The sequence below is a fragment of the Balaenoptera acutorostrata genome, chromosome 2, assembly GCF_949987535.1.
Source record: "Balaenoptera acutorostrata chromosome 2, mBalAcu1.1, whole genome shotgun sequence".
NCBI lineage: Eukaryota > Metazoa > Chordata > Mammalia > Artiodactyla > Balaenopteridae > Balaenoptera > Balaenoptera acutorostrata.
The window spans coordinates 185,656,869-185,674,022 of NC_080065.1; the positions used below are offsets into that span (position 1 = coordinate 185,656,869).

General features: G+C 64.5%; 1 protein-coding gene across 6 annotated transcripts in view; it reads left to right on the top strand.

Moving 5' to 3' along the window:
* The window catches only part of SBNO2 (strawberry notch homolog 2), a 42,098-nt gene that overhangs the window by 6,353 nt on the left and 18,591 nt on the right, over window positions 1-17,154 (top strand). For 5 of the 6 annotated variants that reach the window (XM_057540728.1, XM_057540729.1, XM_057540730.1 and 2 more), the window contains exons 2-4: window positions 5,997-6,188; window positions 10,462-10,535; window positions 11,130-11,238. In XM_057540728.1, coding sequence (XP_057396711.1) covers window positions 6,036-6,188; window positions 10,462-10,535; window positions 11,130-11,238 — 336 coding nt within the window. In that variant the 5' untranslated portion in view covers window positions 5,997-6,035. Of the gene's footprint in view, window positions 1-5,996; window positions 6,189-10,461; window positions 10,536-11,129; window positions 11,239-16,673; window positions 17,043-17,154 lie in introns of those variants that run through there. The other variant, XM_057540732.1, reaches the window with a different exon arrangement.

Genomic DNA, 17,154 nt, shown 5'->3' on the forward strand with positions numbered 1-17,154 from the left:
GTTGGGTCTTCCGTTGCTGTGTGTGGGCTTTCTCTAGTTGTGGCTAGTGGGGGCTGCTTTTCGTTGCGGTGCGCGGGCTCTAGGCGTGCAGGCTTCAGTAATTGTGGCTCGCGGGCTCTAGAGCGCAGGCTCAGTAGTTGCGGCGCATGGGCTTAGCTGCTCCGCGGCATGTGGGATCTTCCCAGACCAGGGATCGAACCCGTGTCCTCTGCATTGGCAGGTGGATTCCCAACCACTGTGCCACAAGGGAAGTCCTTCTAAAGCCTTTTAAAGACCACGAGTAATCACAAGCCCTGAGCAGGCACTTCCCAGTGGAGGAAGCCCGCGGGAAGATGCCCTGCCGCTGTGGGCAGCCGCTCCACACCTGTCCACGTGGACGTAGGTTGGAAGGTCCGCCAGCAGCAAGGGTGGGCCAGTAGGCACCACAGCTGGAGCTCCATCCTGTGGGCTCTCCCCTGGTAAGGCTGGACCACACCTGGGAGTGGGGACCAGGGGTCGGGGCCCCAAGACCCAGGCTCGGTATCCCCAGCTGTGACTAAGGAAGCTCCTGGTCTTCAACCCCATTCCCCGCTGGGCCCTCGAGCGGATACAAAGGGCTACGTGCCCGCAAGCTGTGCCCTCAGGGCTGGTGGGGGGCACTGACTGTCCTCCTGAGGGCTGTAAGGCACTGACAGGTCCTTATAGATTTGGGGCAGCCACTCTGGGTGTGTGAGTTGCTTTGTGAAGCACCCGCCCTGCCGTGGGCCGTCAGAGCACCCCAGGCCGGCTGTTCTGTGCCCACATGCGGATGGGTATGTGGGTGCGGACACAGCCAGTGCAGGTGACCCCGGGTTGGTGCCTCTGACACTCAGCCTGAGTGTCTCCTTTTCTGCATAAACATTTAGCAAATATCGCTCTGTCACCTGGGTCTGGGGTTGGTTCTGCATCCCGGGGTGCAGTTTCTCCTAGTGGCTGGCCTTGCCCTCCTGGCCTCTGGTCCGTCCGAGATGCGTGGGGGGAGCCCTGACACCCGCCGCCTGCTTTGCTGGCAGGGCCTGTCCTCAGGCATGTGCCTGCCCCCGTGGTGGCTCCTGGGGTAGCGGCACCGTCCCTGGGTTGGCGTCCGGGGTCACCGTGCGTGTGCCCCGTGGCCGGCGCCCATGTGGTCTGGCTCTGTTGTGGTCGCCCTCCCCCCAGGGCCTCTCCGTGCGGCCTGGTGTTGACGGTACCGGGCCAGGGCCGAGGCTCTGATGCTGCAGCCCCATGATGGGGGTGGGGGCCGGGGGGGGGTGGTCTGTGTCCCAGTAGGCCAGGAGGTTTTGCAGGAGACTGCTTGTCACTTCAGCCACCCGCTGGCAGTGAAGTGTGGGAGCTGGGGGGCCTGCAGATCCTCCCCCCACTGACAGCAGAACTGGAAGTTGGACCCCTGGCCTTCTCCGCGGGCCCACCTCGTCCTCCTTGTCCCAGACAATGGGGCTCCCTGTCCCTCCCGGGCATGTGCTCAGGGGCCGGGCCCTCCCCAGCTCTAGCATCCCAGGGCTGCTGCGTTCGCAGGCCTCCTGGGAACCCGTGGAGGTCCTGGGTCGCACGCTTGGTGCCAGTCTCGCCCTGGTCAGTGGTGCGCCCAGCCCCGGGTGGCAGGAATTAGAGCCCAGTGTCAGGGTGGCTCCTTGGCTCTGCTGAATGAAGCGGCTGAAGGAAGCCTCCCCGTCCTGTCCTAGTGTCCGGGGCGGCCATAACAGCTGACCGCACACTTGGCTTAAACCGCAGAGATTATCCTCTCCCGGCTCTGGAGGCCAGACGTCTGAGATCAAGGTGTGGCAGGGCTGTGCTCCCTCCAGAGGCTGGGGCGGGGGGCGGCTGCGGGGGCATCCTTCCCGCCTCTTCCAGCTCCTGGGGCTCCAGGTGTCCTGGGCCTGTGGCTGCATCACCCCGGCCTCTGCCTCTGTCTTCACGTGGCTTCTCCCTGTGTCTCTCTGTCCGAATTTCCCTCTTATAAAGGCACAGTCTTTGCGTTAGGGCCGCCCTACTGCAGTACAACCCCATCTTAACTGATTTCATCTGTGAAGACCCTATTTCTAAATGAGGGTCTATTCCCAGGTTCCTGGTGGACGTGAACCTGGGGGACGCCAGTCTTTCCAGCATACGTCCTCTGTCCCACCCCCTCCCTCCTGCACACTGGGCCCTGTCCGCCAAATCCCCGTACCCCCATCGCTCACCAGCTGGCCCTGTGTCCCCGTGCGTCCCACCCGAGTACCTGGCCTGGTCAGTTGGTGGGGAGGCCCCTGAGGCTTCCCTTGGGACCCTCCCCCACCCCTCCCCCTCCCTTTCCGGCCTGTCTATGGAGGTGACTGTCCAGGGGCACGTGCCTTCCTGGGGGTCCTGACGTAGCCGAGTGGTGCCAGCCAGCCCGGGTGGGACCTCAGTGCGTGGCCGGTGCCCCCAGGGCAGGGCCCCATCCCCTTGCCCAAGCATCCCTGTCCCTCTGTCCCTCCGACTTCAGCACGGAGCCTCTCCGGGCGCCCCCACTGGGGACTGACCCCAGGCTGGCTCTGACCAGCAGGGCGAGGAGGGAGCTCCCCACCCCGGCCCTCCGCCAGATACCCCGATCAGCCCAGTTGGGGCCCGGCCAGGCCCCCCGCTTCCACCAGGGCCTCTGTCCCCGCGAGCCCCCCACTCTGCCCCCCATCCCAGGATCCCAGGGCCATTGCTCAGAGCCCAGTGGAGGGGTGGCCAGAGGGGCTGCCGTCCCGTGGCCTGGAGGAGACCCGCGGGTCCCTGATGCCTGGAGACGCGGTTCCTGGGGGGCCGGATAACAAGTGGCCAGTGGGGCCCAGGCACCACCCGGCAGGGGGTCCGGGCGGCCGGTTCTGAGGGTGCTTGGGGGGCTGAGCCAGTAGCACGCATCGTGGGGTGAGACCCAGCGGCCTGCCCTGGGGACACCGGCCCCGCAGTGAGGTCCGGCCGGGGTGACGGGGTGAAGTGGGCTCAGCCAAGAGGCAGGGGTGGCCGTGGTCACCCGCCAGCTGGGCGCACCCTGGGGGTCCGGCTGTCCCCGATCTCGCCTCTTCCCACGTTCCGCCCCCCCACTCCCCCCATCGTCTGGTCTGGGCCACCAATTCTTTGATCTTTCTCTTTTACAATGACTCATTCGAAACCTGATCTCAAAAGGAAATCCTGCAACTCAAAGCTGGGTGAAGCGTGGGCCCCTCCCCGAGAGCACCTTGTGGGCACCCACGCGGCACGTGTCATGGGGCTCACGTCTAAAAATACACTCTGACCCGGCCTCCTTCAGTCCCAAGGCCCCACCTGGTGGGGTCGATCCTGGGCGCTGGAAGCCCCCCAGGGACGTGGCAAGGTCACCCTCCGCAGCTCTGGGGCTGGCGACAGGGTCCTGAACCCGGGGCGGGGCGGGGCTGGGTGGGGCTGCTCAGCAGAGGTCGGAAAGTGAGGGGATGGGTGTTTGAGGGCGGCTGCCCCAGTGCCAGCACTGTGGGGACGGGGGAGCAGGAAGCCAAGACTGTGGAGGTGGGGGCGGGGAGATGACCTTGGGCCTGGGCGTCGAAGGACAGGGACACCATAGGGGTGGCCCTGGGGGCATGGGGATGGCGGTGGGCCCAGTGTCGACCCCTCCCCAGCCCCCGACAACTGCTCTCTGTCTGTGGACCTGCCTGTTCTGAACATTTCCCATCAATGGAATCACACACTGTGTGTCCTTCTGTGTCTGGCTTCTCTCACTGAGCATCGTGTTCTCAGGGTCCATCCACGTGGTAGCGAGTGTCGGGGCTTCACCCCTCTGCGTGGCTGCGTGATGCTCCCGTGTGTGGAGGGACCACGTGTTTATCCATCATCTGCTGGTGGGCACTCGGGCTGTGTCCACCTTTTGGCTGCCGTGGTGACTGTTTAACCGTGCGAGGAGCTGCCGACCAGCAGGCGGCACCACGTTCACCCTCACCCGCCGCGTCCCGCCTGCCCCATCCCGGATAATGGTGCCCAGCAGACACCTTGACTCGCAACCACGTCGCTCCCCTCCCCACACCCGCCTCCGGGTCCTGGTCTGAACCCCCTGCTTGGCGGGGTCCCCAAGGCATGCCCCCCGCCCTGTGTCTTTGAGAGGACAGGACGTACAGGCTCCGTTACAGGAACTCCCACGCAGTCGTGGAGCCCTCGCTGCGGGGACAGACCTCTTTTGCTGGGGGAACGTGGTACCCTGGACGGCAGGTGACGGCGTGGGGCCTCAGCCTGCTGGGGCTGCCACTCAGGACAGGGGCCACGGGGGCCACGCAGGCCTGGCCTGCTGCCGGTGGGGGTTCCTCGGGCACAGCGCACCCTGGGGACGGCCCGGGGTCCCCCTCCCATGCTTTTCGGCCGTGGGCTCTGGATGGTGCTTCACAAGAAAGCAGCCCTGCCCTCCGCGGCCGCAGAGCCCGGAAGTGCCCGCGAGTGGGCCGGGGTCGGCCGTGCTCGGGGTGTGGCTGCCGAGAGAGGGACGCTGTGGCAGCAGGGGTGTCAGTGGGGTTAGTGGGGGTCTCAGGCAGAGACACATCCCCTGCAGTTGCTGCAGACAAGGGACCCCAGGGACACAGCGAGCCGGCCCGCCTTCCGTCCCAGGTGGATCCGCTGAGGGGTCCCACGAATCGAGGAGCTTCCCGGGGCCTCCGCGGAGGCAGCGGTCACTGGAGTGGCTCGCGATCGCGGAGGCTCTGGGCTCCACTGAGCGCCAGATGAGCCCTGTGCTCATACCCGAGCAGCCCATCCTCCCGATGACCAAACCGAAGCTCAGAGGCGCTCAGGCGCCCCGAGTTGTGGGAGGTTCTCCGACCCTTAGACGCGGAGCTGGGCTTTGACCGTCCGCCCGACCAAGACCGTGGGTCCCAGAGCAGCCTCGCATTCCTCCTCCTCCCGCCGGGTCCGGCCTGCAGGAGGCTGGGGGCTGTGGCACTGGCAGCCGGCCAGCAGCTGGAGCCCAAGGCCTGAGCAGAACGGGGCGGCCCGGCCCCCGCTGCCTTCCTGAATGGCTGGGCGCAGCTGTGGGCTGTGGCCCGGCCCCCGGGCCCCTTTCCCTCTGGGCCGCAGGGCGAGGCGCGCACGGGCGGCCCAGCCCGTGCAGGCGGCCCTCCCCGCCCCCACGGGATTGCACAAGCTGCCCGTGTGCGGCAGTGATTACTGGAAGTCCCGAGGATTTCTTCACTCAGGGCTTGGCCGGGAGCGCCAGCCGCCTCCCCTTCCTGCCTCCCTGGGTGATTAACGTCCTGGGGCTGCTCCCCGAGGCGTGCTCCTGCTATCCGTGGTGGGCGATGGGGTCTGGGGGACCGGGGTCCTAGGCCACAGGCGGGTGCGAATGGGGGGGATCGCGTGGGGCTAGGTTGGCCCCTGCAGCTTTTCCCGGCTGGGTGTCTGCCCTCCTTCTCAGTGGGGACCCTGTGCGACCTTAGCCCCATCCGGGTCTGGGGGCTCTTCCCCACTCAGCTTGGCCCCAACCATCCGGAGACCCTCGGCAAGCCTGACCTGGTGGCAGAGGTATGGGGCCGCCCGGCCCCGGTGGGCCCCCCAGCTCAGAGCTGCCCGCTGGCCGGGCTTCCTCTTTGCCAGACATGCTAGGCACAGAGAGCCGTGGGTGCGCCCCCCCACGGCTCATGCTGGGCTCCCAGGGCTCGAGGCCCACTTTGTGGGTGGAGGGAGCAGCCCCCGGCCAGCATTATTCAGGGGCCTGAGAACGAGGGCGGGAGAGCGGCGGGGCCTGGCCACCCGGAAGGGGCTGCCCTCACCCTGGAGGTCCCAGCCCGTGTCTCCAGGAGGGGGTGGCCAGACAGCAGGAGGGCCACCCTGGCAGCAGTGCGGTGCTGGGAGCGTCAGCTTGCCCCCCGCGTGGATGGGGCAGTCGGAGGGGCTGGGGGGACATCTGCGGGGTCCCCTGGGGGTCCCGCCACCCCTTAGCCTGCTGGCCCTGTCCCTGGAGGGCGCCCTCCCCTGTCGGGATCAGAGGGCAACCTCAGGACATGCACGTCCTTCCCCAGGTCGTGATGCCGCCACCACGGAGCAAGAAGCCCAGATAGATGCCCCTGCGGCCCGGCTCGTGGAGCCCCCCGATGCTGGCAGCGGGGCCCACCATGGACGGGGAGTTCCCTCCGCACGAGCCTCCGCCAGCCGGCAGCGTCCTGTACAGCCCGCCGCCCCTGCAGACCCCGCTGTGCGGGCCCAGCGTCCAGGTGAGCCCCAGCCCTCGGGGTCTCCTCCCAGCCCCTCGGCTCCTCCCTGGTGCCTCAAGCCCATATCCCAGCCCCCAGGTTTGCAGGCAGGACCCTCGGGGGGCTCCCGTCGCCCCCGAGTCCCTCACGTGTTAGCCGTGAGGTTTCTCCTGCCAAGGCCTCGGCTGGCCCTCAGGGGACGCTCGGCCCAGGCGGCTGCCCTCACCTGCCCTCACCTGCGGGACATCGAGGGCTTGGACCGCTGCAGCAGGTCACACTCGTCCGCTCTGCTTCATCGCTTCTTTCTTCTTACTTTATGAGACTTTATTTCTTAAGCAGTTGTAGGTTTACAGGAAAATGGCACAGTAAGTTCCTGTACACCTCTCCCCTCCCCACTCCCCACTGTTAACATCTCACACTCGTGGGTGTGCCGTGTTCCAAACTGGGAGCCGGTGCTGACCCAGCATCCTTACCTAAGGGCCACAGTGACATTCGGTTCACTCTTGGTGTTGGATGTTCTGTGGGTTTTGACAGATGTCAGATGACCCGCATCCACCATTACGGCGTCACACAGCGTAGTTTCACTGCCCTAAAACCCCTCTGGTCCCCACCTGTCCATCCCTCCTCCCCCCAAGCCCCGCATTGCTGATCCTAACCCCGGCTCCAGAGACCTGCCTTTTCCAGAATGTCCCAGAGTTGGAATCACAGTGTGTAGCCTTTTCAGATCTGCTTCTTCCACTTAGCGATGTGTATTTAGGGTTCCTCCGAGACTTTTCCTGGCTTCATAGCCCATTTCTTTTTAGCACTAAACAACTTTCCATCGTCCGCATGTCCCACGGTTGCTTCCACCCACTGAGGGACAACTCGCTTGCTTCCGAGCTCTGATGGCTGCAATAAAAGTACCGCGAGTGGTAAAACGACCCTAGGGGCCGGGCTTCCTCATATCACAGAAGGTACAAGAGGCCTCGCGAAGAGAAGTGTCCAGAATCCTCCAGTGAGTCAGGCCTGGAGCCAAACGGGGGCTCTTTCCCTGCAAAGAAGAAAAGAAGCCGAGTTTCTCGGTGCGGAGACTTGAGCTGCCGGGTGGGGAGACCAGATGGGGTGCAGGCGCCAGTGGGCCGCGTGGGCTGCGGCAGTGACGCGCACACCTGCATGGGGAGAGAGCGCGAGGATCCAGCTTGGGGTCGGGAGAAGCCGGGCCCTGGGCCTCGGGGCCCAAGTGGAGCTCCGGGTTGAGGGTCCAGAGCCGCCATGGGGCGTCCCAGGCCCCAGACTGTAGCATCAGACGGGGCTGGGAGGTGCGCGCAAACCCAGGACTCACTCTGTGCCCGGCTGTGCCCACAAGGCACCCTAACGGGGCAGAGCACAGTGCCAAGCCACATCGAGCAGGCCTTGCCAGTTGGCAGGGAGGGAGCAAAAGCGGGTCACAGCTGCAGACCCGCCCACAGCTTCCAAGCCTCGGCTGATGGCCAGAGCCTCCGGCCAGTGGCCCGGGCGCACGTGTGCCAGGCCAGCTGTGCCCACGGGGCCCCTCCCCTCCTCAGCCCCCGCCTCCCTCCAAGCCTCTGCCCGCCCGCGCCCGCCCTGAGGCTCTCGGATGCCCCGGTGGCATCCCACACGCGGCACAAAGTGTGCTCCTTCCTCGGGTGCTGTGTCGCCCTGTTTCGCGGGCTCGGAGCACGCGCTTGTCATTCTTATAACGCCTCAGGATTCCTCCTCCTCAGCATACCATCATTTGCCTAATTATTTTCCTGTTGTTGGGCCTCTGGGGTGACTCCAGTTTTTTCTGCCACTATAAATAGCGCTGCTGCGTTTTCCTCCCCCCTCCTGGATGAGTCCCTGGGGGTGTGTTTCTGGAATAGAATTCCTGGGTCAGAGCGAGCCCCGGCTCGGGCGGGTTTGCAGAGGATGGAGGTGTTCCACAGGGAATGGGCTCCTGCCACGTCCCGTGGTGGTGACCCAGGAAGCCAACTGAGGACCAGGACATGAGCTCTGTCTGGACAGCCCGTGTGGACCAGAGGGGCTCAGACACTGGAATTGGGGGAGGGATGTTTGGAACAAGATAGGGACCTTTTTACAAGGGAGGTGCCGCGTGGAGCCCGACCTTGGCTCCGAGCCCCACTCCGGGCAGTCAGAGCCAGCAGGGCAGGCTCCCCGGTGCCCTCCAGGGCTCAGGCTGTGCACAGAGCCTGTTCCTCTCGGGCCACCGAACGTGGGGGTTGCCCCTCAGGCCACACTGGGCCTGGCCCAAGAGTGACCAGAAGCCCGGGCAGCCCGTGTAGGCTGCAGGCATCAGTGTTGGCACCGTGCTCCTTACTTCTCCTCTCGTGTCCTGGCCGAACCAAGCTTGTAAGGAGGATCCCAGGGTGGAGCAGGCCGGGAGTGGAGCTGGCCCCAGGGCTGCCTGGCAGGGACATGCCCCCAGGACTGTCAGTGTCCCTAAGGTGGCCAGATTTAGCAAATAAAAATATAGAGTCCGGTGAAATTTAAATTTCACATAAACACAAATAAAATTTTAGTACATGTGTGTTCCACACAGTATTTACACTAAAAATTATCTTTTGTTTATCAGAAATTCCAATTCCTGTTTTTTATCTGGCAGCCCTATGTTATCTGCCGCCCTTTCTGCCCTAGCAGGAATATCATCTTCCTTCATCAGTTTGCACATGGCCTAGGAAGCTTCTGGCTGATCTCCCAGGGCCTGCTCCTTCCCAGAAGAGGGCCAGCCTCTGTCTCCAGGCAGGCTCTGATTGGCTAGCTGGGGAAGGGGCCCATCTTTGGACTTGATAATCAGGTCCCACAGGCCTGCCCTCTGAAGGTGGAGTCACCCCTCTGGCTGCAAGTGTAAAATCCCGAGGAAGGCTCTGATTGGCTGGCCATGCTGTACCACCCCTGTGGGATGGGGCTGCATGTCCTTGGTTGGCAGCCTTGCCAGAGCAACGTGCTGGGGGAGGAGGTTGGGGTGCTGGGTAGACAAAGTCATAAGGGACCCTCCCAGCCTGAGGCCTCAAACTCCTCAAGGACCTGGGGGTCCCCTGGTCTGGGAGCTCCACAGGGACTGCCCCAGGCCCAGTCTGGGTGCAGGTGGAGAAGGTTGGTGAGCAAGGGGCCCCTCGGCGCCCCCCTCCCTGGCTGCCCCCTTCTGGGCCCAGACTAGAGCCTGGACTGGCCTCTAGTTTGGAGGCCAAGGGGCCTCTACCAGTCGATACCATCTCACCACATCTTTTTCATGCCTCTTCTCTGAGCTGGACCGTGGGGAAGCAGGCGGGGCCCTGTGGGCAGCCCAGGGCTGGGGGCACAGTAATGGAAAGTGGGTCTGGCAACCCCCTTGGCACAGAGGGGCGGTCCCGGCCCCCCAGCCTGGTTCTGGGCCGGTACTAGGTCATTGAGTCCCGAGGGGCGGGCCTTGTGTGGCCAGGGCTGGTGCAAGCGGGCACGGCAACTGCAGCCAGAGGGCCTCCCTGATGGAGTTTCACGTGGCCAGCGGCCCGTTTAGGACAGGGATGCAGCACCCCGATTCTACAGAGGGTGTGAGTGTCCACAGCCCTACCCCTCAAGCCAGTCCTGGCACATGCTTCCCCTGCTGACTTCAGGCTCACCTTGCAGCCACCCTCCCTCCCCCTGGTGTTTCCTAAAGCAGGTTCCCCAGAACCCCTGCCTGTGCCTCACTCTTGGGCCACACGGGCTTGGCCTCTGGGGGCTCTGAGAAGGCCGGGCTTCAGACCTGCCTGGAGGGGTTGGGCTGCGAGAGTCTGGCTGGGACAGGGCCGTCCACGGTCCTGGTGGGAGCCCGTCACCCTGGCCTCAGCCCCCGCCCCTCTGAGAAGTCCCCTGCCCCTCTTCCCCACCCACCCGCTGGCAGGCTGCTCGTCTCGCTCATGGGTGCTGGCCCAGGAGGGACTCTTGCTGTCTTGCTTTACACAGGGTCCCCTCCTCCACTTTCTAGAATGCAGGCGTCCAGCCTGGGCTCCCCAGGCCCTGCAGGGATTCTGGGGGCCCTGCCAGTCCAGAGTCGTGGCCACGCCCGCCATCCCCTCCCCAGCTGGTCCCCAGCGCTGCTTGTGTACTGACCAAAGCCTTCCTCTTCACCACAGCCCTCTGGGTGGGTTCTTCTGTGCACACGGGGAAACCGAGGCACCGGTGACCCAGCTGGGAAGCCCCTGGGTAGGCGGGCTCAGTGCTCTCTGGAGCCTGCCCCAGGGCAGTGCAGCGGTGGTGGGGGGGATGGGGGGGGAGGAGGGCCAGGGACCCTGCCCTCCTGTCCTCTCCCCTGACGCCCGCCACTCTGTCTCAGGACGCCATGCTGCATTACCCCTGGTGGAACAGCTTCTCGCCCACGCCATACCCAGCCTTCTCCAGCGAAAGCCAGTAAGTGCCCAGCCACACTGCGTCCTGCTGGGGGGTCCCCCCCTCGCAGGGGCTTCGCTCTGCCTCCTCATCCCGCAGTCATGGGCTAAAGAAGACTAGAGCTCTCAGTCAGGGGGCTGTGGGCCAGGCCCTGGCCGCATGGGGAGAGCTGAGACTGACCTGCTGTGGTCTGTCTAGCGAGAAGTCTCCAGGGAAGAGGGCAGAGGTAGTGGGGACGAGGGGGCCAGGAAGGGCTCTACTGTGGAGGGGACACCAGGTGGTGGTGAGAAACTTCAGGGGTTATAGGAGCCGGGAGGGCAGCTTCCCCATGGAGGGCATCAGCAAGCTGGGTTTTGAAGGGTAAGTAGGAGTTTGCCAAGAGAGCACGCCTGGTACGAGGTCAAGGAACGGCCCATGCAAAGGGCACGGAAGCACACGTAGCCAGAGCCTCGAGGCTCTTCTGGGGCGCCGTGTCCAGAGACATGGGTGCGTGGGCCCCTCCTGAGTGGAGTTTCTGAGGCGCCGGAGTTGTTCCTGCCGGCCTGTCCTGTACCTGGGGTGGGCAGGCAGCGCCCCCGTCACGCCTGCTGGCTCAGCTTCCTTCTCCGCCTCCAGCCAGTTCATGAACTCCTCCTTCATTGTGGGCCAGCCCTGCATGGACACCAGCTATGGCCCTGCAGCCGCCACCCCCAGCTTCCCGCCAAAGAGCAGCGACTTTCCTCAGGTAGGAGACCTCGGCTGGGCCGTGCCCCGCGTGGGGTGTCAGTGCTGGGGGACGGGGCTTGTTTCGGGGACGGGCTGGTGTGGCTTCCCCGCCGCAGACGGGGGCGCCGGGTCGGAGGTCCCGTAACCGAGGCTGGGGGCCCAGCTGCGCTCCTGCCCTTCTGCGGGTTATGGGGCTGCATCTCGAGCGTCCGATCGCCTCGCCCAGACCTGTGCTTGCTCCGTCTGGGCGCCCTAGCGCCTTGGTGGGGTCCACGTTCCCGGCGCCCCCCCAAGGCCGGAGTGACGCCCAATCAGGTCGAAACAGCATAGTGAGCATTTATGTCCCCGAAACAGCAGCCGCTTGGCGAACGTGAGCCCCTCGAGTTGGAGGAAAGGAGGACGTCTGACCTCGATCTTTTGGGGGACGCCAGGCAGCTCAGCCCCCAGGGAGTCAGGCGGACCCCGCCTTGCAGCCTTGTCCGCGGGGTTCACAAGTGGGTCCCACACCTCTGTCCCGCACAGCAGCCGTCGAGCCTGAGAGCCTCAGAGGGGGTTTGCGGGAAGGAGCCCAGCAGTGTTGTGGGGTGACCCCGACCCGGGGGCAGGAAGTGGGGGCAGCGGGGGCCGAGTGGCGCCGGGCTTCCCTTGGGAAGTGGAAACCCTCGGCAGCTTCTGTGCTGGCCTGTGTCTGGGCTGCCTCGGCACTCAGTTTGGGAAGCATCCAGGTGGGCCCGCCAGGGGGTGGGGTGTCAGGCGCTCAGCTCCCCTGAGCCTCAGTTTCCTTCTGTAAAGTGGGGGCTCATGGGCCCCACCAGGTGACAGGCCGAGGGAGGCCACGGCACACACGGGCCGGTGCAGACCTGCTGGACTCACCTGGACCAAGGCCAGGGCCGTTCAGACCGGCCCACACTCACCGGGGCAGCAGCAGGACCGGGCAGAGAACCGGACCGAGGGGTGTGTGCTGCGGTGACAGCGTCCCCCCAAATCCAGGCCCTCCCGAGACCTCACGACAAGACCCTACTTGGCCGTCAGGTCTTTGCGGGTGTGATTAGGTAGACGGAGCTGAGGGCCTCCCAGTTCGGGTGGCCCTAAACCCGCTGGGGGGTCCCTGTGGAGACACAGCCGCGGGGGCCGGGGTGGGGGGCAGGCACGTGGCCAGGGAGGTGGAGCCTGGTGCTGGGGAGGTGGGGGACCCCAGAGCCTGGGGGGCACAGCCCCGCCACACCGTACCCTGGACGTCTGCCCTGAGCTGCCCTGTCAGTGACCCTTTGTGGCCACCCAGGAAGCGACACGGCTGGGCCTCATGGCGACGGGAGCAGAGCCTGCCCCTCGGGAGCTCCAAGTCCCCCAGGGTGAGGGCGAGGGCCAGGGGGCAGGGACAGCAGGCCCGTGGTCGCAGCCTCCCTGCCTCTACAGAGGTATACGTGGTTTTCTCTGCCCGCCGCCGGCCCGTGAGGAGACCCTTGGCCTCCAGGAGAGGAAGGGCCAGTGGGTTCAGCATCCAGGGCACCCGGCCGACGGCCCAGGACCCTCTCCCCACCCACCGTGGCCCCACGTCTCTGGCTCGGCCGCGGGCTGGCGGCTGACGGGCCTCCTGTCCACCGTGTCCTGGGCACGGCTCCGCGTCCAGACTTGCTCCCCCGCTGGGGCGTCCCTGCTGGGTGGATGAAGCCTTTGGGGGTGTCCCGGCTCCTGCGGCCACCCGCCTGGCCTCGCTCCGCCCCCCACTCACCCGCTCCCGCTGCTCCCCCAGCTCTGCGAGGGGTCCACGTGGCTTCCGAGTCCAGAAGCCCCCGGGGCGCCGCGTCCGCTCTTGCTGCAGGTGGGGAAGCGTGCCCCGTGTTGGAGGTTGCTCATCCACCCCACAGATGCTCGCTGAGAGCGGCCGCAGCCCACCCGCCCTCCAGCTGCCCTTGCAGGGGGCGACTGGGACCCAGATCTCCCTTTAGAGCAGCGAAACCTTCTTCAAACGAAATCTCACCTCACTGCCAACCGTGGGGTCAGACAGATGTGAGACCACAGTTCAGCCAGGCTGAGGGTCTGAGGCCCTGTGGTCAGCCTCCTCCACCTCCCCCAGGACCCTGGGCCTGTGGGCCAAGCCAGGACGGAGTCCAGAGCGAGCCTGGCATTCAAGGCTCTTCCCAGCCCAGCCCTGGCCCGGTGGGTCCACCACAGACGCCTCTGCTCCTGGTTCAGACTGAGTGACGTCGCACGGGGGCCGGCACAGGGACAGCCCCAAAGACGTCCCCGTCCTGATCCCGGGACCTGTGGATCTGTCACCTCACAGGGCAGAGGGGACTTTGCAGGTGGGATTAAATTAAGGCCCCTGAGATGGGGGTGACCCTGGATTCCCTGGGGGGCCCAGTGTCATCACAGGGTCTTTTTTTTTTTAATATATATATATATATTTTTTAATTAATTAATTAATATATGTTTGGTTGCGTTGGGTCTTTGTTGCTGCGCGCAGGCTTTCTCTAGTTGCGGCGAGTGGGGGCTATTCTTCATTGCGGTGCACAGGCTTCTCATTGCGGTGGCTTCTCTTGTTGCAGAGCACGGGCTCTAGGCGTACGGGCTTTGGTAGTTGTGGCACGCGGGCTTCAGTAGTTGTGGCATGTGGGCTCAGTGGTTGTGGCTCACGGGCTCTAGAGCGCAGGCTCAGTAGCTGTGGCGCACTGGCTTAGTTACTCCACGGCATGTGGGATCTTCCTGGACCAGGGCTCGCACCCGCGTCCCCTGCATTGGCAGGCGGATTCTTAACCACTGCGCCACCACAGAAGTCCACAAGGTCCTTATGAGAGGGAGGCGGGAGGGTCAGAGGCAGAGAGAGACGGGAGATGCTGCGCTGCTGGCTGTGAGGATGCAGGAGGGGCCGCGAGCCAGGGAGGCGGCGCCTCTAGAAGCTAGAGAAGGCGGGATCCGATGCTCCCCTGGAGCCTCTGGAAGGAACCGGCTCTGACAGCCCATCTCAGACTTCTGACCTCCAGAACCATAAAGTAATAAACATGTGTTGTTTTAAGCCGTGAAGTTTGTAGTTTCATTACAGCCGCTTCACCACGTGAAGCCCTCACGAGGCCCATGCACACCGTTGAAGCGTTCACTCCTGTTTGTACATCAGAAGGAGCTGGAATGGGGAATCCAGAGCTGGGCTGGGGGCAGGCAGTGAATAGAAACCCACAGGCCTTAACACACCTCCTGGTTACTAAACTTGAGCCCTGAGTTTCCTAGCAGCCAAAGCGAAAAGAGAAAGGAGATGTGTTGTGTGACTCTTGCTGCCTACCAGGAGAAAGCTTCTCCCCGACTTCCCTTTTGGGCCGGGAGCAGTTCCCTGGGGGCTGCACACAAGCCGGCCCAGGCCAGGACCTTTGGTGAGGGTCGAGCCGGCCTCCGTGTGGGGTCCCCATTTCTCAGGTACCTGGGAAGGATCTCTAGCCGGAGGGACTCTGCCCTGGGGAACACGGAGAGCCAGTCCGGTCCCTGCTCTGGGGCAGCTCTGCTTCACTGGACAGTCCTGGCCATCAGACCTGGCACCCATTGAGCCCCCAGAGCCAGGGCCCTGGGTTCCAAGTGTGGGAGGGGAAGTGCACCCAGGGGTTACCTGAAAATTTCGGCTCTGACGCTCTTGCCTACACATTACACGTAGCATCTTACGTAGCCGAGGCCAGCGTCGCAGGGCAGAAATTAGCCCTGGTGCAACACAGGTGACCACACCCGTGTACACCCATGGGTGCGCTGAGGCTCTGAAGAGAACCGGCCAGGCGTCTGTAGGGTGCCCCACACTGGGAGGGGGTCTGCGTCCCTGGCAGGAGGCCCACAAACACGGCATGTTGTCTTCAAGGCCCTGTGTCAATGCGTCTCATTGCTGAGGGGTTGACCTTGACCCCTGGTGAGGCAGCGTCCTCTGGGTCCCCCCACTGTGCACTGTCCTTCCCACCCTCAGGTTGGCACAGAGTTGCTCAGGCCCTTACACCCCTTACACCTGGAGGGGCCCCACGTGGGGTCTCCCACCCCAGGGTGTAGTACGCATTGGGGAGTGTGGACGTATGGCTTTTATTTTTTAATTGAAATGTGACTTGCATTTCATACAATTCAGCAGTTTTAGTGCATTCACAGTGTTGTGCAGACATCACCTTTGTCCAAGTCCAGACCATTCCATCCCCCCAAAGAAACCCCATCCCCCTTAGCAGTCACCCCTCCCCCTCCCCCTCCCCCATCCCGACACCACAAGTCCACGCTCTGTGTCTGTGGATCGGCCTGTTCTGGACGTTTCCCATCAGTGGAATCACACACTGGGTGTCCTTCTGCGTCTGGCTTCTCTCACTGAGCATCGTGTTCTTAGGGTCCATCCACATTGTAGTGAGCGTCGAGGTTTCACCCCTTTACGTGGCTGAGTGATGTTCCCATGTGTGGAGGGACCATGTCGTGTTTATCCGTCATCCGCTGCTGGACACTTAGGTTGTGTCCACCTTTGGCTGCTGTGGACGTGTGTCTCCATTGCCCCTGGTGGGCGCCTGGCAGTGGAATCAGGGTTGTGGGGTGACTGTGACTGTTTTCCGAGGACGCTGCCCCGTTTCACACCCCCACCGGCCGTGTAGGGGTTCCGATTTTTCCACCTTCTCCCCACACTGGTCCCTGCTGGCTTTGTGGGTCCAGCTGTCCGGGCGGGTGTGAAGTGTGTCCTGCTGGTTTCGGGTTGCGTTTCCCCGTTGCCTGACAGTTTGCGTGTCCTTCCTCCCCTTGTTGACATTTGTACACATTCCTCACCTGTGGCAGTGGCCGCCGGCCATGTTTCCCCACCCCCACCCCCGCCGGCTGTGGGCTGGAGACAGGTGAGGGCTGCAGCATTGGGCCGAGGTCTCCCTGACCCCAGGGACCCTCCCCAGTCAGAGCTCTGGGGTGCTGGGCAGCTGCAGGGAGTCCCATGGGCCCACTCGCTCCTCTCGGCCGCGGATCCGCACAGAACCGTCCTGGGATGGGGGTGATCGAAAGAAACAAACAGGATGGGCACCGGGCCTCAGGGCTTTGTGCCCCCTGCCGCTGGCCCTGTCTGCGTCCTGCCCTCTGTTCTGGGCTGCGGGTTGCAGGGGCTGACGCAACAGGGAAGAGCAGCGTTTCGGGGACAGCCAGAACGCTCGCCAAGGCTGGAGGAGGAGGAGCAGGGTGGGGCCCGGGGCCCCATGGGGGCGGCCCTCCAGGTGGGGCCACAGCACGGGCAAAGGCCCTGGGGCGGGCCCTGTGAGGCACTGGAGGCGGGCTCTGGGACAGTGAAGGTCCAGGCTGAGGAGCTGAGGGCAGGCCAGGGAGGGCGTGGGGGGCACAGAGGGGGCAGCCAGCCTAGGTTTCCTCCCTGCGATGCGGGGACCTCTGAACCTCGAATCTCTACTGTGGGCATCCCAGGGGCAGCCGTGGTCCCTTCTAGGCCCAGCTGGGCACGGGCTTTGGGGGGACAGTGCTCTGGGGGAAACTGAGGCCGGGGCCAGGAGAGCGCCCGGGGCAGGCAGGGGGCGAGCCAGTGGCAGCCGGCAGGCGTTGTTGACAGCCCTCTGTGGTAGATTCCGCCCCGTTCAGTAATTCTCCGCGCTTTGCCAGTAATCGTCCTGACTTACCAGGCAGGCATCATTTCCTGAAAGTCAGCCGGCCTTAGGGGAAGTAGGCGCAGGCGGTGACTAAACCAACATGCAAATGCGGCCGGGAGGGCTGAGGGCTGAGGGCCGGCGGGCTGAGCCACCCGCGGTCATGAGGCAGCTGCTCCCACCGCTTTCTCGGGACCCAGCGGCCACCATGTCCCAGCTGCGCTTCTGGCTGCAGTTTGCAGCCCTCGGCAAGGTAACCCTGGGCTCCTGCCTGGCGAGGGGGGCCGGGCTGGGAGGGCCCATGGGAACCGCCGGGAACAGCCAGGCTGGGGGCGGGGGGAGGGCTCCCCCAGCCTGCTCCGTCT